Source organism: Ambystoma mexicanum, chromosome 5q, assembly GCF_040938575.1.
Source record: "Ambystoma mexicanum isolate Mex_15411 chromosome 5q, UKY_AmexF1_1, whole genome shotgun sequence".
Classification (NCBI taxonomy): Eukaryota; Metazoa; Chordata; class Amphibia; order Caudata; family Ambystomatidae; genus Ambystoma; species Ambystoma mexicanum.
This window is the reverse complement of record NC_090933.1, coordinates 1,053,578,279-1,053,602,372: the sequence shown is the minus strand read 5'-3', so window position 1 is coordinate 1,053,602,372 and position 24,094 is coordinate 1,053,578,279. Positions and strand designations below refer to the sequence as shown.

The following is a 24,094-nucleotide window of genomic DNA, read 5'->3' as shown; positions in this document are numbered from 1 at the left end:
GTTGATCAGTTAAGGCGTTGTTCTTGCGCATGTCATCAGCCAATTCTTGAATCGCATTTTCGGTGGCAACCACCCTCTCCCCTAGATCTTTGATGTCCCCTTTTACCTCCTGCAGGGATTGAGCTAATTCTGATCTGATCAGACTTATCTGTGCCTTCAGTGTCTTGGTCATCTGATAGCTGAATTCTTCGAAACACTGTTGAAACACTTTCTTGGTGACCACCTGCGATGATGTCCCAATTGAGGACCCGCTCTGAAGCTGCTGCTCTAGGCGAGTCTGTTCTTCACCGTCTTATTCCCTTCCTTGCGCCATAGCTTCTGTATTGCACCTTCTTGTTGTTTCCTTGAAAGTTTGAGAGTGGGGTCCCCCTCTTTGGGATCTTTAGGCCTATTCCGAGACATTTGCGTATCCAGGCAAAACGTAACGGTGTACTCCAAAGCCTCCCAGTACCCCTTGCTGGATTTTCGCAAGATGATAATCTGCTGTCCCAATATATTCCGTAGGGTGGAGGACTCCCCCACCCCTCTGTCTCTCAAGCAAGGCTCATCAACGCCCTGCCTGCCGGACCTCAAACTCTCTTGATCGAGGAAGAAGTCCTCTTGCAGCTAATGTGGAATCTCTCTTCCCTGTCCCCCTCTCACAGTTGATGATCAGTATGGCCTCCTCTCCAGCTGCCTTTTATGTCTATTGGCCATGCCTGCTTCCACAGTCGGTACTTTTTCTTCGCCCTCCACTCCCACCTTCAAGAGTAATCCTGATGCAGTGTGCTTCACTTCTCCTACGTTCACTTTTATACCCTTCTTTCTCTCGCGTGTTGCACTTTTGCTTTGCACGGCTGCACCTCCTCTCAAACAGCCCTGGAGCTCCTCCAGTTAACCTGCAGTGAGGACTGGGTCACCACCACTGCCCACTGAATTACGCCCTCCGCACAGGACCACTTAGCGCTCTGCTTAATCTCGAGCAGGTAAGGGGGGCGTTCACACCTTCCGGGGGCTCCTGCCCTCTTCTGGCACCAAATCCGGGATTGCCACTGTTAGGAAAGATTTCATATGTGTATGTAATTTTCCCTCCATGCGTCAACCCCCAAACATTTTGCTGCTGTTTAGACACCATTGACTGACTTTGCCAGAGAATCACAGCCTTCAGCTGCACTCCTCTGGGCTTTTGCTCACTTTTTATGGGGGAAACTGACATGCCCTTAAGACATCAGTACTGGGAGACTTTGTTTCCCTTAGTCCTTTTCTCATGTTGCAACTTTTGTGCAACATGTAACAAATGTGCAATGTATCCTACCATACAGCACACTTGGGTCTATAGTCATTTCCAAAGACCCTAGATACTCTCGCTGGACTTTTTATGAACTGTACAGATGTGTCATGGACAGGACTGGTGGCATCTATCGTTTCGGATTCTTTTCAACTCTTTCCTGCCATGTTAACCGCGGTAACCGCGTTTCGCACGAATAGGTGGCCTGGCTCCAAAATGGCCATGCCACAAGGTCCTCTGTCCTGTCCTTTGGCCATCTTGCCCCTTCACCTTCTCCAGGTCGAGTCGACCCTGGCCAGTCCATATTTGGTCATGCATTTTCCCGCGAATCCCAATGCTTTCGCTGGCTTCTGCATGCCTTGTGTGTGTGCCTTCAGGATGTGGGCTGGGATGTCTGGTCCCAATACACATCCTGGGTGCCTGAGAGTCTGGAGTGTCCTGAATGCCTGAGACCACCGTGGTCTGTGATTGGTCCACGTATGGAGTGTGTGTTTGTGAGCAGATCTCCCATTGGGTCCTCTCCGTTCTGGCGCGAAGGGAACTTTGGATAAGAGGAGGATGGAAACACCACTACCAGGTCGATCTCAAGAGTTCTCACTGAACAAGGGATAGGATCGAAGTATGCTGCAACTATGAAGCTGAGTCGAGGAACCGCTGGTGACCCGCTGGAAGGTTTGGCACCCTGAGCCCGCTGTCCCGTAGTACCCCTCTGCATCTGGTCGTCCTAGAAGGTCTGTGAAGGCGCTTCAATGCATTCGAATAGTGGGACCAACTATTCTCGGCACCTTCACCAAAACCTGCAAGTAAACTTTCTCGGAAGCGTCCCTGGGCCAACCACCTTTGCTCTGTCTCTGCCGTCGTTTCGAGGAGGCCCTCGAAACTTGGTACACTGCTAGCTCTTTTGTACACTTGACATTCCCAGGTCTGAAGTGAGACGAGTAGACCCGGTCCTTTGCAAGCCCGCTGCATTTGTGACCCTCTTGCCCCTGAAGCCTGCTGCAGTGAAACTGGGGCGGTTCATCCACCCAGAGTGTAGAAATCGCCACTGTGCCATTTGGGAAATCTCACTGGAACATAGGAACTAAAAGGTGCCGAGACGTCCTTTTTGTCGCTCTCAAACCTGCAACCGAATTGGATTAACCTGCCAAAGTTTGGGTCTCCTTGCCTCAGGGACCGGGGAGTAATCTTTACCCCAACCGGTGGCCCCTAGTGCCAGAGCCCAACTTTACGCACGAGTAGCTCCTGGGGGCCCGCTCTCCTGTTTGCTGCTATTGCGAAATAGCGACTCCATCCCAAACTCTCGAACTGCCTCTGCCTTCAAATGGAGGTCCTTCTTGAATAGTGGAACTTATTCTTCATCACCTTATCCACCTTCCCGAGCTGCTAGAGACCCCTGAAGAGACCCTGTTTTGCCCATTGGAACAACCACGTACATTGACATACATGTACTATTGAGCACAAGGCTCCCCTCTTCTTATGGCTCGGACTGCCTCCTAGTTAGGTGAATAACTGATGTTGAATTGGGACTAAAAATTAACTAGGTTAACATATTTCGTGCAGTCCTCCCTTTAGACCCCCCTGGTTTTGTACATTTATTGTATTGAGTGTGATGTATTGGTTTACTTAGTTTTACTGTGATTCTTTGCTATGGTCTGTTACCAAGGCCTTGTAATGAATGTGTCTATATTTTTAATATAACACATGTCCGAAGTAATTTGTAAGTGTCCTTGCTCTGTGTGCTCATTGAGGTCCTTCAGTCACCCTCGCCCCTCCTGAGACTTAGTCTTGACTGCCTGCCATAGCTACCCTGATTGATCTGGCTTGTCCAGAGGTTACCCTGTTCCAAGAAACTAGGTTGGCCTTCTGAATCTCTGCCACTCCTGGACAGAGTTCAGAAATCCTTTTTTTTTTTTTTTTTAAACTTTGTTCATTAAGTTTCAAACAAAACAATCATAAAAAACAAACATGAATCATAGGCATATGGCAAGTGCAGGCAATATGGCAATATCAAAAGCGGACCGTGAGACAGTTGAAACAAGGCAACTAACTATCAATGGTGGTACTGATCGACTTCCCCCAGTGGATTTCAATGAGTGTCCAGCCATTTGCCCCATATTTTTTCGAATTTGCGGTTATAGATCCGGCGTTCTGAGGCTGCGCATCTGTCTAGTTCGTTATTCCAGCAGTTCAGGCAGAGTGGATCGCCAGAGCCCCATTTAGCCGCAATCAGTCTTTTGCCTGCCCCCAACGCAATTGTCAGAAACATTTTCTCATATTTAGACAGGTCTACCTCCCTCCAGATGCCCAGGAGTACCATTTTGGGATCCCTAGGGATTGGCGTCGCCAGGGCAGCAGAGATCATGTTAATACAGTTCTCCCAGAAGGCCTGTAACACCCGGCAGTCCCATATCATATGGTAGAAGGTAGCAGGTTCAATGTTGCATCTAATGCAGGTCCCGTCCTCCACTCCCCCCCCCCCATTTCGCCATTCCGGTACGTGAATGATGAGCGGTGAAGGATTCTCAACTGTACCCATGATAAAAAAAAATCAAGAGCAGGGGGTTCTAGCTTCCCCTACCTTGCGGCTCTACACTGGAATGCCCTCCCCACTGCCCTGCGAGCTGAACCTTCCCTGACCAAAACCTTGAAAACCACCCTGTTTGCTTGATTCCCTACCGTTTATCACCTACACTCGCCACATGTATACCTGACCTTTGTACACCTCCATGCATAATATCTGTTACACCTAAATGTCAATGCCAAATGATGTACCTATGCATAATGTAACTAAGCTTTCTGCAAGTAACAGCGCCAAAATGCCCCTGGGCTGCCTGCGCGCTATACAAATGTAAAAAATAAAAAATAAAATAAAATTAGCCTCAATTTCGACTCTATACCGATTTCTCTAGGGGACATTAACGCAACCACCCAGTCTTCTGGTTCCAATTGGACACCACAGAAGAAAGAAAAGCCAGCCTCTTTATCGTGGAGTGAGCGCCATGTGTCCATCAATCCCAGGGCTTCAGCGAACACGGCAAGTGATGTGCAGGTGGGACGGCATCTAGATCTCTTATGAGATCTGTCGACTGCAGTATCCATCACTTCGTTGAAGTCCCCAGCAATCACCCATATGTTGGCCTCTTCCTCCAGGAGTAAGCTACGTAACTCGGAGAGCAGTTCTTTCGTAAGCGTGGGGGGGGGCATAGATTGCTGCGAGGCCCCATTTCTCGCCCCAGATGTCGGCTAGTATCATTACGTATCGACCCCGGGGGGTCAGTTTTGACCTTTCCTACTTGCAGGGGTCACGCTTATGGATGAGTATCATCGTGCCCCTGGCACCTTTCGTGAATCTGGCATGGTAGGTGTGCGAGTAGTTGGATCTTTTGAAGAAGTTGGTGCTCGTGCCAATCAGATGCGTTTCATTTAAAAGAGCAATATCCGTAGAGTATCGGTTAAAGTACTGGGGCACCAATCTCCGCTTTATACTGGAGCCGAGGCCGTTAACGTTCCAGGACAGTATGGTTACCTTGTTGGAGTTCATTCTATCTGCAAGAGTCTCTTATCAGGGCATCTGGAGGATCAGTGGCAGTTGCGCATTTTCCAGAGGTGTGTAGTGATGTTTTTCCCGGGGGAGACGTCCGGGGGTCACCTCGTAGTGGTGTGCCTGAAAACTGGATGATGAGTATGTCAACGGTCTTGCCCGTAGACAGTGCGTGATTTCCTTGCCAGCCTTTGTCAATGTTGTGTCTTCTTGTCCCGTAAGGCGGTGCCTTAAAACTCCCCCCACCCTGTACTCCCCCACCCCCTCCGCCCCCTCCCAACTGGGAGCACCTGTCGCCCAAACATTAAACTTATAACTTAGAAAACGTCCTCAGGATGACCCAGATTAGGGTAGTAACTTCTGCAGGGTCACCCGGACTGCGATTAGGACTCCGGTGCCTGGAGGACGGCGGCCGCAAGAGTGGAGTTTCCGTAAAGTTACATAACGGACCCGTTCCTATGATGCCCAGTCCTCAATCATTCTCTGTAGTGTTTTTGACAGGGCGCAGTAGCGACTCGGTTTCTGGTTCCAACGGAGTTAAAGGTGGCGAGCGTTGTCCTGAACCGGGTCTCTGTGCGGACGGTCCGGCGGGTGGGCGATGGGCCGCAGGCCTGCTAAGGATCTGTGTTTTTCGAGCCATTCCCATGCTTCTCTGGGGTTGTGAAATACAGAAATCCTTAACAGCCACGCCCAGAGCAGGCCACACTGATTGTCACTTGAATGCTTTGCAATAGGAGGAATGCACCGCCATCCAAGGTTACTCTGGCGCCCACTAAGTCCACTGGCCATTACATTAATGCTTGAACACCACGGGAGGATCAGCTTTGCCAATTCTTCCCATTAATGTTATTGGTAACTTTTTCCAGAATTGGATCGATTCCCCTGTCCCTGACAATGCCCTACCTGTATTAGACATAAACGTCTCATCCATGTCGTGGAAGATCTGAATTCCAGGATACCTAAACGATTCCCCTTCACATATGAACCTCCAATCCGGTAGGGGAACTTGATCATGGCAGTGAAGACCCCCTGAGCAGGAACAGTAGGGACTTTTCTCTGTTGATGTGGAAATCCTACAGCATTCCGAAATTACCCAGTACCTCCAGCAACATTGGCATATTGTCTCTCTGGTTCCCCACATAAAGCAACAGGTCATCAGCGTATAAGGATACTGTGTGTCTCATGCCACCCCCCTTCCCTCCGGTGAATATCCCCACCTCACTCATCTCCTTCTGAAGAAACGTTTCCACGGTTCCAGTGCCATAGGAAACTAAACTGGTGAAACCGGGCACTCTTACCTGCCCTCCCCCACCTTACCCTGCGTCCACTGCTGTGACACCCAGTTGTTAGTTTTCACCCTCGCCATTGGCCTAGTGCATAAGAGCCATAGCCGCCAGCAGATATTAAGCACAAACCCAAAAGCTTGGAGCACTCTAAATGGCCATTCCCATTCTAATGAATCAAATGCCTTCTTCTCGTCGAAGGCTGCCGTTTCCCCCTCAGTATCTTTCACCAAGTCCATAACATGATGCAGGCGGCTTAGGTTCATTGTTGTATTCCATCCCTCTATGAATCCGCACTGGTCGGGATGCACCAGTTTTGGGGCCACCCCTGACAATCTGGTAGGTAGACTCTTTCCCAGAATCTTCACATCAACATTTAGTAACAAAATGGGGCGATAGGATGCACCGTTTAGGGGGTCCTTCTGTTCCTTTAATAAGACTGTTATCACCGCCTCCCGAATCAAGTCTGGGAGAACTCAGGTCTCAAAAGCCTCATCATATACTTTCTTAAACTGGGGAACCAGGAGATCTGCATATGCACAATAGAATTCCAAAGGAAAACCATTGCTTCCGGGGATCTACTCTTCCACAATGTTTGTAGTGCACAGCTTATTTCGTACTCATGGATGGGCTTTTCTAATTGAATCAAGTCCAGCAGTTTGTCAGCCTCCACTGCCACATAGATCCCCTCATTTGAATGCAGATCTTGATAGAAATGCCAGATCGCCTCATTAATCCCTTCCTGGGTGCTAGTCAAGTCCCCTGATTCTCGTCTGATCTGCGTGATGACATGCTGCGGCCGTTCCCGACGGATCAGATAAGCCAGCAACCTCCCTGCCTTCCCCATGAATCCGCACGTCCCATTTACTCCCATCTAGTTTCGACAGCGAGGCCTGCCCCTTTCGCTGAGAGGCCAGTACCTTTGCCAATCCTTTCCTCACCTGCCGCCCCTCTACCAATTCCCTCTCCAACTATAACACATCTCGTTCTTTCTTTCTCGACGCATCCTGTAACATCCGCCTCACCCCGTTACCTTGGATATACAAACTCCCCTGATTGTAGCCTGAAGCGCTTCCCACAGTGTTAGACCGCTTGCACTGATACTTCATTGTGATGCTGGAAATGCATTGGAGGGACAGGGCCACCATATCCTTGTCCTTTATTGCTTTATGTATGCTCTGTCTTGTTTTCTGCGCAGGAGTTCATGTGGGACTCCTTGCGGTGCGGCTCTTCCTCTTTTTGGTTTGGTGTACAGATCCTTGGGATCCCCTTATGGCACCCATGGGTGGGAGTACAGCCCTGTACTCCTAATGTATGTTTTGGGCACCTGTGTGTTGCCCATAGAGCAGGGTATGGGCTGGTGGTAGCTCCATGCTGAATTTGACACGTGTGCTGAGTATCCTCCATTTTGGGATACCCAGGCCCTGCCATTGGAATCAGTTGATTCCTGATAGGAAACAAGATGGCCCTGTGACCTCTTGCTTTCTATTGCCTGTTACCATGTTTTCCTAAAGTCACGGGAAGCCCTGACTCTGTCACTTCACCCTGACTGGCTGTTGGGTGGAAGTTCCATATATGGTGTTGTGGGGGGGGGGGGGTGAGTCCAGGCCAGACTGACTGGAGCCTTCCCAATGACTGTTTGTTGTGGGTACGCCCCTGGGCTGGGACCTGGGTGATTGGAGTGTGTGCCAAATACGCATTTCATTTTGTGGGTGTCTAGTATATGGTGGTTGACACAATGATTGAGACAGCCCTGCCCGAAACTAGTATGAATGCAGTGTGGAGTGTTGAATGCCAGAGTGCTTGTTCGAATCCACATTCTGTGTTGTGAGTATATGGATGGAGAAGAATGGCCTGATGCACTGTGAGCCTGATTGGCTGCCTGAATGCCCTTCTGAGTGATTGGTTGCCTGAGTGTGACCCAGCAGAATGAATGGGAGATCAACAGTATATCTGGGGGCCTCTCACTGATGGAAATCGTTCAGAAGCTGAAGTTGATACTTGATGCTTAACCTTGAAACCCGCAGGAAGAAGAATTATTGCTGCTGCTGTCCTTTGCTAATCTGAAAGCTGCATGACTGTTGAGAAACTGATCCAAGAGAGGACCTGGCTATGAGACCTCTTCCCGAGCTACGAGGCACCATCGCGCACCAGCTGATCTTTGCCAAAGCTCCCTGTACGTTAGCCCCTCGAAAGGCTGTCGATCGTAGAAGGGGACTGCCACGGAATCATGAAGCAAAGCGCCCGGACATTGAAGTCCATCACCGTCGACGACTGCCGTCGACGACCGGAGCCGCAGTGCTCCTTTGCCTAAGACATTTGAAACAAGGACTCTCTCACTCATCACCGATGACTGCTTTGGTCCCGCTGGAGAAAGTCAAGGCTGCCGACGACCGAGGAGAATCGGCCAGTGGGTTTTCCTCCACCGGAAGACCGAGGAGAGACTGACGACCCGACGCCCTTGCTGGGGCAAAGTTCTTGATTAACTGTTTGTGGCAACAAACTCTTGTCGTCGAGGTGCACCGCCCAGCTCCGCTTGCAGAAAGTTTTTGTCCGATCGTCAAGAACTGAAGCTGCTGCCGCAATGGCAGTGTTCAGTGCTCTGGAGCTATCCCCCTGTTTGTATCCTGATCTGGCAATGGGCGGGGCATCCCTCCCTGTGTCTCTGCCAACCACTGCTTGTGGTACTTTTCTATTTTGTCCCTATACAACCGCAAAGCACTATACATGTATTCCAATGGAGACATTACCCCATACTAATAATTGTTATGTTCAACACCCCTTTATGTTATAAATAGTGCACAATTTGTCGTAAATGTCACTACCAGTTTTGTTCTTGCTCCGCAGTCACCCCGTTTCCACTCCTGTCCCTGCTTTCTCACTCCTCCCGATCCACACTTTTACTGCTTCTACAGGCCCTCCCTTGCCCTCCACTGATTACACAAATAATATTCAATACACTAAAACAACAAACTAAAATAACACGCTAAAACAACCACTACTTTCTCATTCCCCCACCCGAAATATATTGGGCATGGGAATCAGAGCTCTCTAATTATACAGAGCCCCTACTTTTGTATCCTCCTATCACATATAAAATATATGGCGCAACCTTCTCTCCTAGCTCGGAAAGGAATTTCTCTTCTCGTATTCCTACAACAATATCCCTATACCAAAGAAAAATGAAACCATAAAAAAAACCCATGTGGTCGTTACACACTCCTCAACTCGTCACACACCAGCTCGCTCTTCACCCTCGCAGACTACACCCACACTGTTTCCCTGTTCTCCCCCATTGGTGTTCCCCGCAATAGGTGTACTTACATCTGCGTGTTCAGTCGAGCTTCTCCGTCACGAGGTCCCAATAGCGGCATGCACCTTCTAGGAGCTGCGCCTGCTCTAACGAGCAGACAGGAATTCTGTGTAAATGGCTTGCGCGCTTGTGCCTGGTCACTGCAGGTGGGCGTGGCCCCTCCAGAGTTGCGGCCTGTGAGCCCCGGTCTTGTGCGGAACAATCTGGGATCACGTCGGGGTCACCAAAATGTAGCAAAGCCCCTCAACAACCACACCACAAAATACAGCTCTCTAGGCAAAAACCCAGCACACCTCTTGCAAGGAGAACAAGGTTTATTCTCATACAAAGGAAAATACGCTATAGCAAAGAACTATGCTGTCACGGAGTGCTCTAACAAAACCAACATAGCCAGCTGCTTTTAAGGGCAAAAAGCGTCATAACTGACGTACATCACATCGGGTACAAATCCACGTAGCTGGTTGGTGTGATCCTATACATAGACGGCCTGCTGCATATGGGATGCCAGGTCGTTGGTCGCAGCTACTCCGTGATAAAAAGTCTGCGTCTCCGGGGGCCTCAGATAATAAACAAGCATTTCATTAGTGAAAGCAGAGCAAGGTCACATAGCCACACAAATACTATTGTTGAGTGGACTCACTGTGGAGAATAGTTATTGTTTTGTCAACTCAAACACGAACACGAATACGGAAAGGGAGTCGGAGCGTCCTGCAGGTGCATGAGGGGTTATCGGAATGAATGCGAGGAGAGGGATGCTGGATTTTTCCACTTCTGACTGGTTTTTTCCAGCCTTCGACTTATGATCTGCTCTTCGGCCGAGGGCAGACACAACTGAGAAGGGCAGGATATGCCCCATAAATAAGCGGGCATTGCGTGGCAGAGTTAGTTAGAATTTGGACCCCTGGTGATACACTCTCGCTGAGTGGGAGGACGCTCTACCTCGGACCCCATTAGCACGAGTGATCTCTTCGCCTACCTGCTGAGCGACTAAGCAGTGTTGTAGTGGCCAAGGTGAAGGGGTCTTCTGCTGCTTTGTTGACAGTGATGCCCTTTTTGCCTATCTTTTCATATATCTAAGTGTATGTATGCCAAGTTCATTTATACCTATATTGCGTGAATAAAGGGCCTGTAAACATTTGTTTTATTATAACAATTAGCCTGTGTGAGATTTCTTGCCTGTCTGAGTCCAATAACTTGTTTTGCCAGGGGGCCGGGGAAACATAAGTGTAAGTGTTCTCCTCACGTGGCCAAGCAAAAGCAAAACAGTGTGCAACTCGTAGCATGCCCTATCAGCGGCCTAATGTGCACTTGGTACTGCAGACATGGGCGCAGAGGCTACATTCGAAGTCATGTTAACTTACAAACCCCAATTCCATCCCAGATGTGTCGGCGCTGTTCCAGGTCTTCCCACCCTGGCGTTCCATGTCTAGTACACTCTACACCCAGTTTCCCTGTACTCTATCCCCTAATACAGCTTCTATTGGCGCCCCCTCTCCTCTATGCTCTCCGCCACACTGAGTCTTCCTGCAGGGACCGTTGCAACCGCAGCATCCGACCTCGAGGGCGCAATGGCCCCTGCAGGCAGACCTTTCACAGAAGCACCATTAACAATGGTGCCAGTGTGTCTGTCTCCCCATTCCCATGGAGTCCTATGGGACTCCACAGGAATGAGAAGTTACCAAACCCGCCACCTACCTTCCCGGACCGCCAGGACTTGTAATGTCCCGGTGGCAACGGCAAGTCAGGCGGCGGATTCAGTGTTTCCAGGTTGGCTGTAACCCGCTGGTGGCACTGGCGGGTTACCACCAGCCTCGGAATGAGGGCCAGGGTGTTGCATTACAAAGATAGATGTATCCAAATGGTATTTGAGTCTTCTCCTTATGAGGTACTGTGGGGACTTCTAGTAACTTTCTTGGTTTGGGGTATGGGAGAAGCGTTTCTTCTTCTTGTCAAAGGAACGAGATCCTCTGATTCGTCACAGTATCCAGCATTAACCATTGACCAAGTGCTACAACCGGGGAACGAGGAGCTAGTTAGTACAAGGTGTTCTGGAAATCTAACCTCCACATCAGATGCAAACATATCATTTTGTCCATTATTTATGATTCCTTATGCTTTAAATATTGTATGGCTGTGTCTTGATGGTTATAGATTTGTCCGAAATGCACCGAGGTAAATTACATAAGTGTGTGTGTCTGGCTCCAATTGGACTGTGGAGCCAGAAGTAGCTCCTGGTAGCTGTTGTGCCAAGCTAACCGGGCTCTTCTAGGCTACACGCAGGATCTAAATAGCTCCCTGCCCCTCTCAATTTCAAACTCTTTATGGGCAGAGGAGATTTGTGAGGAGGCAGTCGAAGGGAGTGGGCATGCACTCAAGGGATGCTGTAAGCACTGTGGTGAAGGGTGAATAAAGACTGGATGAATGGATTGATGTTTGAGAGTGCGAGAGGATTAGTGTTGGATGGGTGCATAGGGAGTGAGCGACAATGAGGGTTACGGATGGAGAGATGAATGAACTGTGAGTGAGAGCAAGTAACTGATTGGGTGAATATTTAATGCATGTGTGCCATGCGCCAATTTAGATTCATGTAGATCACACACTGACTATTTTAATATACTCTTGTCATTTTCATTCACATTAAATAGGGAACGAAATCAATACCTGGGTACAGTGAACTATGGCTTCCTCAAATAGAGAACATTTTTTGTGGTGAGACAAACAGCCATGGGCATCTGACCTCTTAAAAGTCATGGGAGTTATCTCTAGAGATAATTAGCATCCTTTTCTCAAAATGAGAACGCTGAACTGCTTCTTAATATTGCTTTGTCAACTTAAAAGATGTTTGACCGTTTTTTTGCGCTTAGTAATTGTACTGTTCTTTTTTTCTTCCCTGCACAACCCATCAGGCAGTATGCATCAACAATATAAACTTTCAACGGAAGTCTGTGGTAGTAAGTATCATGTCAACATGTTTTTGCATGATTTGCATGATTCAATTTACGCGAATTCAAGACGGACATGTTTTCCTGCTGGTTTCTCCGTTATATTTGCACTTGGTCATGGCTTATTCTCTTACCTGTGTCTGTATACATATCTCTGCTATTAAGTTGTGTTTAGTGGCTATTCATGTTAATAGATGTACATGCCTTGTGCTTATGCATACGACAAGATGGATTGGGTGGCTGTAGGGAGAGGTAGTAGTGTGACAAGACTGTCTAAATTGTTTGAGCATAGGAGCATATACGTTTGATAAGGCGAAAGGAGTATTTCACAACTGCTCTTGTCAGGGTTCATCTACTCTAAAATGGAAATATTATGTGTCCATTGTGTAGCGGATCAGACGATCATTTAGAAAATCACAAAATAACAAAACCTTCAGTTTACCTGCCGAACAATGTCTTGCCATGAATAACGTTATTATTCCTAATGCTTCCTAAAAAATGTGAATCTAATTGGTGACCCAGATCCCTTCACAGGTGCAATTATCACAACACCTTGTGACCAGTAGGTGCTTGTTAACTACGGCCCCATTTTCTAACCTAGTGTAAACCTAAGGGAGACTATTGAAAGAGAAGAAACATAACTTCCAAAATAGGAGGCAATGTTAGGCCCTCTTCATTGACCATCAATCGGAAGACGGATTGCAAAAAGTAGCATATGGAACTGTTTTGCAAGTAAAATTCTGAAGGAGTGGGTGGTGATGATCTAAAAACCCAGAACTGAAATACCTCCAAGTACTTCAAAGGTTTAGGAGGGTGGCTACTTTTGTATTGTTATTATAGCTGTTAATATTGGTTGTCCAGTCTGTTTCCAAGCGCCCATAGTTTGTTGTAGATTTGGAGTGTAAAATGAAAAGATCAGCCCATGTTGGCCAAGTAATACACGTTTGAATATAAATTTCGTCTTATCTAGTTGACAGTTTAGCCTTTAGACCTTCTTGTGCAGCTGTGCTTATACATTTAAGGATGCAGAACTCTTACGTTTGCATAAATATAGTGTTTGCAGGCAGTGGGTGCAAGATAACTCAAAAAAGCATATGTAATATATTTGAAGAAATACTTTTTGACTCTGTATGGCAGAGTCAAACAGATAGGCCAATTGCACACTGCAAACATAGCAGATTACTGTAATCTTTGGGTAAAGAAAATATTGAGGTATATGCTGTAATAAGATCAGGTGGTGTTAGAGACGCATGGAGGGTGTGTGTGTGTGTGTGTATATATATATTTCTGAGGCTTGTGGAATCTGCTTAGATCACATGCTGTACATAGGCCGACATCTAGTGGAAGCTGCGGAGTATTAGTTTGTTTTCGAAACTCGAAAATGGGTGCCGACACAGGGCGTGCCAGTAATACTATCCCTAGTGTGATGTCCACTGTACCCATGATCCCTCACGCGTGCAGGACCCTCAGATTTTTTTTTTCCGCCATACTTGACGGAAGCATTCTGCAGAGTTCCCTGGCTTTCAGCCATATTTCTCTAAATATCACAATATTTCCCCGTTTCTTCCACTCCCACGTCGAGTCATCGAAGTTCGAGGTTCGACGCCGGCCCGGAGAAGAAACAACCTTTGAGAGCTGCACGACGGACTTTGGGCTTCGGAAGGCCTCTGGCCTCGGCCCGGGCCTTGGAAGGCCTCTGGCCTCGGCCCTGCAAGTAGGGAGAGTGGGGGGTGGAAGCATACTCTACACTCATATATATTTTCCTACACACACTAGCCCGCTGCCACAGGGTACGTATGGAGGGTACCCCTTTCAAATTCTGCCCCAAGTGCAACCGCAAGTATCCTTGGGTTGACAAACACGCCATCTGTAACCTCTGCGTACCGAGGGACCACTCCGAGGCGAACTGTAGAGCATGTAGCCAGTTCAAAGTTAAGGCACTAAAGGACCGCTTGACCAAATATTGGGCCCACCACGCCAGGCAACGCGAGGCCATGGAAGCGCAGGGCACCTTCATTGACGGCAGCGACGCTGTACTTTCGGACGGCGAGGGCAACAAGGTGTCAAAAGACGCACAAGCGCAATTTCCCCGACCTCGAAAGACTGTCCGGCCGGGCAGTTATAGGGAACAAACCCGGACACACAAGCGCTACCCACACCACTTCCACTAAACACTGGAAGTCCAACCGAGACTCGACGCGCGTGTCGAGTTCTCGGAAAGAGGCACACGAAGAGCGGTCTACCGAATCGGTGTCCTCTGGCCGTTCTCAGTCAACATCACCTCACGACACCAGGCAACCATCCACAGTTGCCAAAAATGCCTCACTCACCAAAGTCATGGAGGTACATTTGTCAGTAGATGAAGCCTACCGCCAGCCCCAGGCTGCTCACCAGGAGTCGGCTACAGCAGACCGTTCGGCGGCTGCTTCCGAATCCCGACGTCCTCACTCTAAGAAAAGGGACACTACCCCTGAATCTCGACGCCAGGCGTCGAAAAGCACTGAGAGGGTGAAAACACCATGGAAACACTCTTCCACTCATGGGGAAGGGGGAAACAGCAGAAGAAACCATCTCACCCTTCTTCTGCACCACAGTTACATAAAGATAGCTCTAAATCTTCTGATAAGCATCTAGCCAAGACCCCTGCACAGGCCCATAGGTCCAGTCAAGTCATAGAAGAGGAACCCTCTCAAGAAAGAGTCATTCCCAGTTCCAAGAAATGGACCAGTGAGGATATAGACAGGATTATGACTAGAATGTCCTCCCTAGCAGACTTCTACTCCAAGAACCCACAACACTTCCTCATCTCTGACGGTGCTACTCCCTCAGGATCTAGGGACCCGCAGCCCCCTGGTAAGAAACCTCGGTTTGAGACCCCAACGCAAGGTCTGTCTTCAGACCCTTTTTACATCCAACCTTACACCCTGTATAGTGAGGATCCACTACAAGATGAGGATCCAGACTTGGTAACGTTGGACGACCAAACTGGGGTGGACTATTATGGGGATGACGAGGACCAAGAGGAGGAGGAAGACGACCCAAAAGTCTACAGAAGAGACTCCCCTGTAGGCAAAGAACCTCAAGTTACCGAGACTCCAGTCGACAACCAGCCCCTCCTAAATGAGGTCTTAACTAAAGCGGCAGAACACTTCAGCATAGACACTCAGGGAGCACAGGAGGAGAGGGACTTTTCTGAGGAACTAGTGGGAGAACAGAAACCCATTGCCCTAAGCCATTCCAATTCTCAAGTCCATCCAACGGAGAATTGATCTTTCCCTTCTCAATCCTAACCTCACAAGGGCAGTAAACCCCCGAATTGAGAAATTGTTCAGGGCAGCCCAATCAGACCCGCTTTACATAAGGGGTCAACTGAAGCCTGACTCCCTGGTAGTTACTAATACCCAGAGGAGGCCGGGAACACCTCTATCCTCATCTGAGGCACCCCCCAACAAGGAGAGCAAGAAAATCTACTGGTTGGGAAGGAAGGTAGCCTCCACTTCCGCTTACCAGGAAAGGATTGCCAACTCCACCACTCTGCTGGCTAGTTACAACTGCCACCAGTGGGAGCAAGTAGCTGCCCTCATCGGCTCTGCACCGGAACCTTTAAAGGGCCAGTTAGCCCAGGTCGCGTCGGAGGGGAGAGCCGTGTCCGGTTGCATCCTTAAGGCAACCTTCGATGCCGCAGAGAATGTGGGCAGGCTAATAGCGGAGAGCACTGTCATTAAGAGGCATGCTTGGTTAAGACAGTCGGGGTTTAAACCTGAGACACAAGAATCCTTAATCGACATGCCGGTGGAACCTAATCTACTGCTTGGCAAAGCGGTAGAGGACGCATTAAAGACTGCCAAAAACGAGTATGATACTCTGAAATCCCTCGGACAGTTGACCAACAAGCCCCCTAATCAAAGAGGCAATGGTAATTTTCGTCGCCCACACAGCCAAAATTCACAAAGAGGCTCCAATTATTCACAGGGACAGGGTACATCATGGGGTAACAACCAGCAGTCTACCCAAAGTTACAGCAGAGGAAACAAGAGGGGCCGTGGTAAGGGTAGAGGCAGCCCCAGCAGAGGCGGCACGCCTCACGCAAAACAGTGACGCTGCTCTCAGGGTCCCTTCTCACGCATCCCCAGTAGGGGGACGCATTTCCAAATTCACCCAAGCTTGGGAAGGGATCACATCAGACAGGTGGGTGCTGTCCACAGTGTCCGCAGGATACTGCATAGAACTGCTCGAGCATCCCCGAAACCACCCTCCACGTCAAAAGATACATTCCTTGCACCACCAAAAGATCCTCCTCGAGGAGAATGTCAATCTTCCAGCAAAGGACGCGATAGAACTTGTCCCGAGCAACCAGGTAAACAAGGGTATTTATTCAACTTACTTCCTTGTGCCAAAAAAAGATTTGACAATGCGCCTAGTATTAGACTTATGCCCTGCAAACAAGTATGTCAAGCACCAAATGTTTTGCATGACTACTCTCCAAGAGGTAATCCCCCCCCTCCTAAAAAAAAAAAAGGGGGATTACATGGCAACATTGGACATGAAAGATGCCTATTTTCATATTTCCATGTTCCCAGCGCATAGAAGATTCATGCGCTTCAAGGTGGACAGTCAGCACTACCAGTTCAAGGTGAAACAGTGGTCTCAGGCAAATGGCCAGTGGGACGATCTAGTGGTCATTTCGCCAACAGTTGTTCAAAGACTTCACTGGTGGACAAGAGAGAACCAGTCAAAGGGGAAACACTTCTACGATCCAGAAGTACAGGCTGTAGTCACTACAGACGCATCCCTGTCAGGGTGGGGAGCACACCTCCTCCACCACACAGCTCAGGGTCTCTAGTCTCACACAGTAGATTCCACAAGCCTCAGAAGGGATACATTACTCACTGTGATCGTATTCCTGATGCTTATATCTGCTTAGATTCACATGCGACCCGCCCTTCCTCCCCTCTGAGAGAAGGCGCATGGATGCTTGTAGTCTTATCTTATCTTTCTAACTATCTTCTTGGATAATCTGTACTGAAGCTACTCCTCATGCTGCCTCATGTCAGAAGAAATGCAATCTGAGGGTCCTACACGCGTGAGGGATCATGTGTACAGTGGACGTCACACTAGGGATAGTATTACTAGCACGCCCTCTGTCGACACCCATTTTCGAGTTTCAAAAACAAACTGTAATACTCCGCAGCTTCCACTAGATGTCGGCCTATGCACAGCATGTGAATCTAAGCAGATACAAGCATCAGAAATACGATTACGGTGAGTAATGTATCATTTTATATATATTTCTGAAGCTTGTGGAATGTGCTTAGATCACATGCTGTACATAGGCCGACATCTAGTGGAAGCTGCGGAGTATTAGCTTGTTTTCGAAACTCGAAAATGGGCGTCGACACAGGGTGTGCCAGTAATACTATCCCTAGTGTGACGTCCACTGTACCCATGATCCCTCACGCGTCTAGGACCCTCCGATTGTTTTTTTCCGCCATACTGGTCGGCAGCATTCAGCGGAGTTCCCTGGCATTAGCCTTACTTTGAAAAATATTGTTATAGTTCCCCCTTTTTCTCCACCCTAACGTCGAGTCACCGAAATTCGACACTCAACGCCGAACCGGAGAAGAAAGCGACCGTCGAGAGCTTCACGACGGAGTGGGCCTAGGAAGGCCTCTGGCCTCGGCCCTACAAGTAGGGAGAGTGTAAAGAACACACTATACGGAGTTGTGGTTTTCCCCTGGGACAAAGGAAGAAGACTGACTCCAAAAGAAGTGCCACACATCATAAGCAAATGAAGATATAAAACGGAAATTCACCAAACTACTAAAGTAAGAACGCCTCCCAGTGATCCTAGTGATTTCCATCCATTTGAGAGTCATGCAACTCCACTATTAGAGGGCCTTGGAAATTGCATTTTAAAATCAGAAGGACCCCAAAACGAAGACACACTAAAAGAAGTCAGCTAATTAAAGCTTTTCCATTGTGAAGGTTGGACCCTAAAGAAAAGCTTGATGGAATCCTATAGAAAGCGGTTTCCCACAGAAGATTAAGTCTATAAGAAGACTATTATGATTGTACATTTAATTGAATGTTGTTTAAATTTTTACCCCTGAAGAATTTCCTTGTGATTAGTGTGTAAGTGTGGAAGGAATGAAACATGTCGGGTATGGTTTGAATGTGGTATGAAAGTAAGCATGGGTTTTATGAAGATGAAGTGAAAGGTTTTTACGGACTAAGCTGCTTGGCTCTATGATAGAGGTAAGTACCTTGAAGATCCAGGTTAAGAAATGAATTCTGTGAAATGTTAAATGGTCAAAAGATACATGAGATTAAATGTACACAGCGATATTGTTTCGCAATGTTGTAGATTTTGTGATTTTGTATAACACTTGGAACAACTCTCCATAACAATGGAGCTGTGAAAAAAAGATAAAAAGCTTTTTTACTTGTTGAAATATGAAAAATAAATAACAATTTTTGATAAAATGTGGTGCTGTTTATGAGAATTTAATGGTGATTAATCTCATATAGTAGGGTTAAACTTTTCTATGGACTTGGGGAAGGAAGGGACCAAGTGAACATTGTGTATTGTTTAAAAGTTCTTGTTTTTTAGAGGGCTGTTCACTATTGGTCGTAGAAACTATTACCTCTAGTCTCTCTGAGTTGATTGTGGGACAGTCGGCACTACCAGTTCAAAGTACTGCCCTTCGTTATAGCCTCAGCTCCAAGGGTATTCACCAAGGTACTGGCGGTGGCGGCAGCACACCTGCGCAGGGAGGCAATCCCAGTGTACCCTTACCTGGACGACTGGCTCATCACGGGGGAGACCCCAATAATTTTCAGGTCAAACATTCAAAGAACGATCAACCTCTTCTTCGAATTGGGTTTCTCCATAAATGAGAAAAAATGAAGTCTGGTGCCGAGCACCTCCAAACAGTTCTTAGGAGCGGTCATAGACACTCAAGAGGGGTTGGGCCTTTCCATCAGAGGAGTGAATTCGGAATCTACTACTGCAAATTCCTCAATATCAGGCCGGTCGTCAGATAACGGTTCGCAAAGCAATGCTTTTGCTAGGCATGATGGCGTCATGTATTTACCTGGTCCCCCACGCACGCCTGTGCATGTGTCCCATGCAGGAATGATTTGCGAAACAGTGGTCTCAGGCAAGTGATCAGTGGGACGATTTAGTGGTCATTTCGCCAACACTGGTACAAAGCCTTCACTGGTGGACAAGAGAAAATCTGTCCAAGGGGAAACCCTTTTACGATCCCGAGATACAGGTGGTAGTCACAACCGATGCATGCCTGATAGGGTGGGGAGCTCACCTCCACCACCACACAGCTCAGGGTCTCTGGTCTCACTCAGTGGCCAAGAATCACATCAACCTGCTAGAGCTTCTGGCAGTATTCAGAGCGCTTCAAGCGTTCGAGCCCTACCTGCTGAATCTGTCAGTGCAGATCCGGACGGACAGCACTACAGCCATGTTTTACATAAACAAGCAGGGAGGGACTCGTTCGCCAAATCTGTCCAAACTTGCCCAGAGAATTTCGATATGGGCACTCAAACGGAACATCTTCCTGTCATCGCAACATGTTCCAGGGGATCTGAGTTCTCTAGCAGATGCACTAAGCAGAGATCCCCTCCCAGAGGAGCACGAATGGTGTCTACACAGAGAAATCGTAGAAGATCTCTTCTCTCAGTGGGGTTCCCCCACCATAGACCTATTAGCCACAAGCGAAAACAGACAATGCCCAAGATTCGCGTCCAGATTCCCACAACCATGCTCCCAGGGGAATGCCCTGTGGATGAACTGGTCAGGAATGTTTGCATACGCTTTTCCACCAACTCCTCATCAGGAAGGTGGTGAACAAGATGAACAGGGAATCGATGACGCTCGTCCTAGTTGCTCCCATGTGGGCGAGACAACCGTGGTTCCCACACTTACGCAGACTAGCGATGTGCAAACCCATCAAACTCCCGGGCTGGTACAACCTTCTGTCCCAGCATCAAGGTCAAACAGTACATCCTCTACCCAACTCAATGAACCTAGCAGCATGGATCCTGAGGTCATAGAGTTCGGACATCTCAATTTACCTCAAAGATATATGGACATCCTAAAAGAATCTAGGAAGCCTAACACGAGGCACTGCTACTTTGACAAGTGGAAGAGATTTGTTATCTGGTGCTAGAATAGACAAATCAACCCAGTTGATTGCACTCCTTCAACTATTGTTACATACATGCTCCACCTGCTGGATGCAGGACTGGTTTTTAACTCACTGAAGGTGCATCTGGCAGCTCTGTCAGCATACACCACCTCCCATAACAAGGTGTTGTGGTGGAAAGTTCCAGTGGTTAAAGCCTTCATGGAAGGAGTAAAGAGACTTCAACCTCCTATTTCAAACCCACCACCAGGGTGGGACCTTAATGTGGAGCTAGCTAAACTCATGGGCCCCCATTCGAACCCATGCATAAAAGCAGTCTCAAACACCTGACTTATAAGACCGCCTTCTTAGTAGCTATTACATCCATAAGAAGGGTTAGTGAAATTCAGGCTCTGTCAGTGCAGGATCCTTTCTTTACAGTCCACAAGGATAAACTGGTTTTGCGTACACACCCTAGGTTCTCGCCTAAGTTTATTTCCAAATTCCATGTGAACCAGTCGATCGAGCTTCTGGCTTTCTTCCAAAACCCACAAAGCTCAGCTGAGGTGAAACTACACACCCTAGATGTGGTAGGTCGGTCCTCTACTATGTAAACAAGACCAGACCGCTAAGGAAAACAGACCAGCTGTTTGTCTCCGTAGCTACAGGCAGAGAGGGGGATCGCGTCTCTAAAGGTGCCATCTCTAAGTGTATTGTTAACTGTATCCAGCTGTATTACTCCCTTTCTGAGAAAAGTCTGCCTTTCAAGCCAAGAGCCCACTCTACAAGAGGCATCGGGGCCTCTCTGGCTTTCATTGCAAATGTACCCCTAGACACCATTTGCAAAGCAGCTACTTGGAGCTCTATTCACACTTTTACTCAGCACTACTGCATTGACACCCATTCCAAGACAGATACTCAAGTGGGACAAGCGGTTCTAAGACATTTATTTGCTCATGAGCCTCCTCATATCCCACCTCCTTATTCTAACACTGCTCGCTAATCTATGCACAGCATGTGATCTAAGCAGATTCCACAAGCCTCAGAAGAGATACATTACTCACCGTAATCGTATTTCTGATGCTTGTATCTGCTTAGATTCACATGCGACCCACCCTTCCTCCCCTCTGAGAGAAGGCGCATGGATGCTTGTAGTTTTATCTTCTACCTATCTGCTTGGACTATCTGTACTCGCGCTTCTCCTCATGCTACCTCATGTCACAAAGAAAAAACACAATCTGAGGGTCCTAGACGCGTGAGGGATCATGGGTACAGTGGACGTCACACTAGGGATAGTATTACTGGCACGCCCTGTGTCGACGCCCATTTTCGAGTTTCGAAAAACAAACTGTAATACTCCGCAACTTCCACTAGATGACGGCCTATGCACAGCATGTGAATCTAAGCAGATACAAGCATCAGAAATACGATTACGGTGAGTAATGTATTAATGTATTATATATATATTAATTAGTCCTAGAGTGTCTTTATCCCTAAGAGTGTAACAGCCAGAAACAGTTCTGAGTGGCATATGCTGCTTCCTGTTTTTGGAAAGAGCGTATTTGGCTCTTCTGTGTGAATCACCTCTTTGAGTGCTTGCAGATGCCTTAGTTGGTTGCCAGATAATGGCTGGCCACCTAACATTTGAATGTAGCTTGGAGTGTGAATGAATACTGGGGTCACACCAGCCTCCCATGTAGGGATACATTAAGACCCCTTATCAACTCACCTTGTCCTGCAGCTGGAACACAAACCTGCATATCCAAAAGGACTGCTGCTCGAAGACGGTGACTGGATCTGTGCATCAAGAACTAAAGTGTGCCAAGGAATTTGGCAGGAATGACGAAAGAACCAACTGTTGCACTCCTTCCCTCAGATTCGTTAGAGATAGCTGGATAACCTCACCTACCCAGTAGCCCAGTCTCCCATAAGCTCCTGGCTGTGCCTTCATTGCTTGTTCCAGAAGAAGTCGTCACTTTGATAACCCAGTGCTCATGCAGGTCTATTGGACCTGGTTGTCCTCAACTGAGGACACCTGTCAATCACCTTGGTTCCATCTTACCATCTCCGAGCTCCAGGGGCTCGTGCTGCTCAACCACATAGTCGAACCTGCAACCCAGAGACTGAGGTTGCTGAATCCTATCCAGCGTGGATCCAATGCAAGGGATAAAATAACCAGTGTTTGCTCATTAAATTGGCACTTGTGTAGCAAAATTAGCTATTTAATTTATCATGTTCAGCGTAAGCACAGATCACCCTGCATTCCCCGCTTGCCTTCTGGGCTCTCTTCACCCTTTTTTCTCTGTTCACTGCAGGTTCAGGCGGGCTAATGGAGAGGGAGTAAAGCAATCTTGACCACCCTTATGTGCCAAAGGGTACAAAATGATTTCAACCAATATACAATAACTAATCCCTTTCATAACATATTAAAAATAACAAAAACTTATCAAATTATTTGTTAAAAGTATATTTGGGGTTGGGGTAAGGAAATAAGAGGGGTCGGGAGGAGGTGGAGGTGGGGTAATAAAGCTGGGGATAAAGGGGCCTTGGGAGGGAGTCCCCCGCCCCCAAAATTGAAAAATAAAATGCGTTTGTTATTTTTAAATAGTATAAATGTTTTCGTTATTTGTTGATTCATTAAAATGGCATGGAACCCGTGCCCAAGGCCTGTGTTTGTATGCAAGCAAGATTTGTATTGCTACTGCAAAACACTGCATTGTGTCCATGCTTTACAGTAAAGCCTAGGTTAGTGTATCTAAGTATCATAGTGTCAACTATGCATCATATTGACGAGTGGACACTTTTGAAAATGTACATGATCAAATGGCCAAATGCTTTTGATTGTAAACCTAGTTCTGTAACTGGTTGGTTACTTGCAACTGGTGCTCAATTTACGAGCTGATCCCGTACTCCTTGACATTCTGTCTTATCACCCTGTTGCTTTATACCAGCTACCGTGAAAGTGAGATGGTGACTAACTACAATATTGCAACTAGTTTTTCCAGTGTTCTGCCTTCTACACCATCCACTCTGCTTAGTCTTTGTCTATTCCTTATGTAAGAGGAAAGAAACTGAGTAGATGTTTGCGCATAGCAGTGATCAATAGTTCCATCAAGTCTGTACATCTATAGATCTACTGCACTACCATCAATGTAGTTGGCCTCCAGAGCTCGCTTTGCTCTAGGATTATGACATTATATATTAGCAACTGCAGAAGAGATAGCTGGCCAAACTGTTTTCAGAGCTTTTTTTTTGTCATATCTATTTGTTTCCATTCATGCAGCTAACCTTTTACATTCACTCATCCAGGGCTCGCAAAGTGTTTTCACCCACTTAGTCGAGTAGATTTTAAGATGGGCCAGTACCATTTGCAGGGGATGTTTTAAACTTTTATTTAAACTTTACTTTTTTTGCAGTAAATGTCAAATAAAAGTTTTATTGTGCAGGGCTGGCCTCTGCGTGGCAGTGGCGTGCCAAACTAAAGTGAGATTGTGGCGACATGCACCATTTTACAGAAAGCACATTTAAATTTGTCGTCATCCGTTGCCATGGGTCTAATGCATTTCTCTTCGGTCGAGTGGGTAAACTAAGTTACTCGACCTGCAGG

At 47.5% G+C, this 24,094-nt stretch overlaps 1 protein-coding gene across 2 annotated transcripts in view; it reads left to right on the top strand.

Moving 5' to 3' along the window:
• The window catches only part of TAF2 (TATA-box binding protein associated factor 2), a 2,148,555-nt gene that overhangs the window by 88,586 nt on the left and 2,035,875 nt on the right, over window positions 1–24,094 (top strand). For both annotated transcript variants that reach the window (XM_069621552.1, XM_069621551.1), the window contains exon 2: window positions 12,302–12,355. In XM_069621552.1, the coding sequence (XP_069477653.1) occupies window positions 12,302–12,355 (54 nt within the window). The remainder of the gene's footprint in view (window positions 1–12,301; window positions 12,356–24,094) is intronic.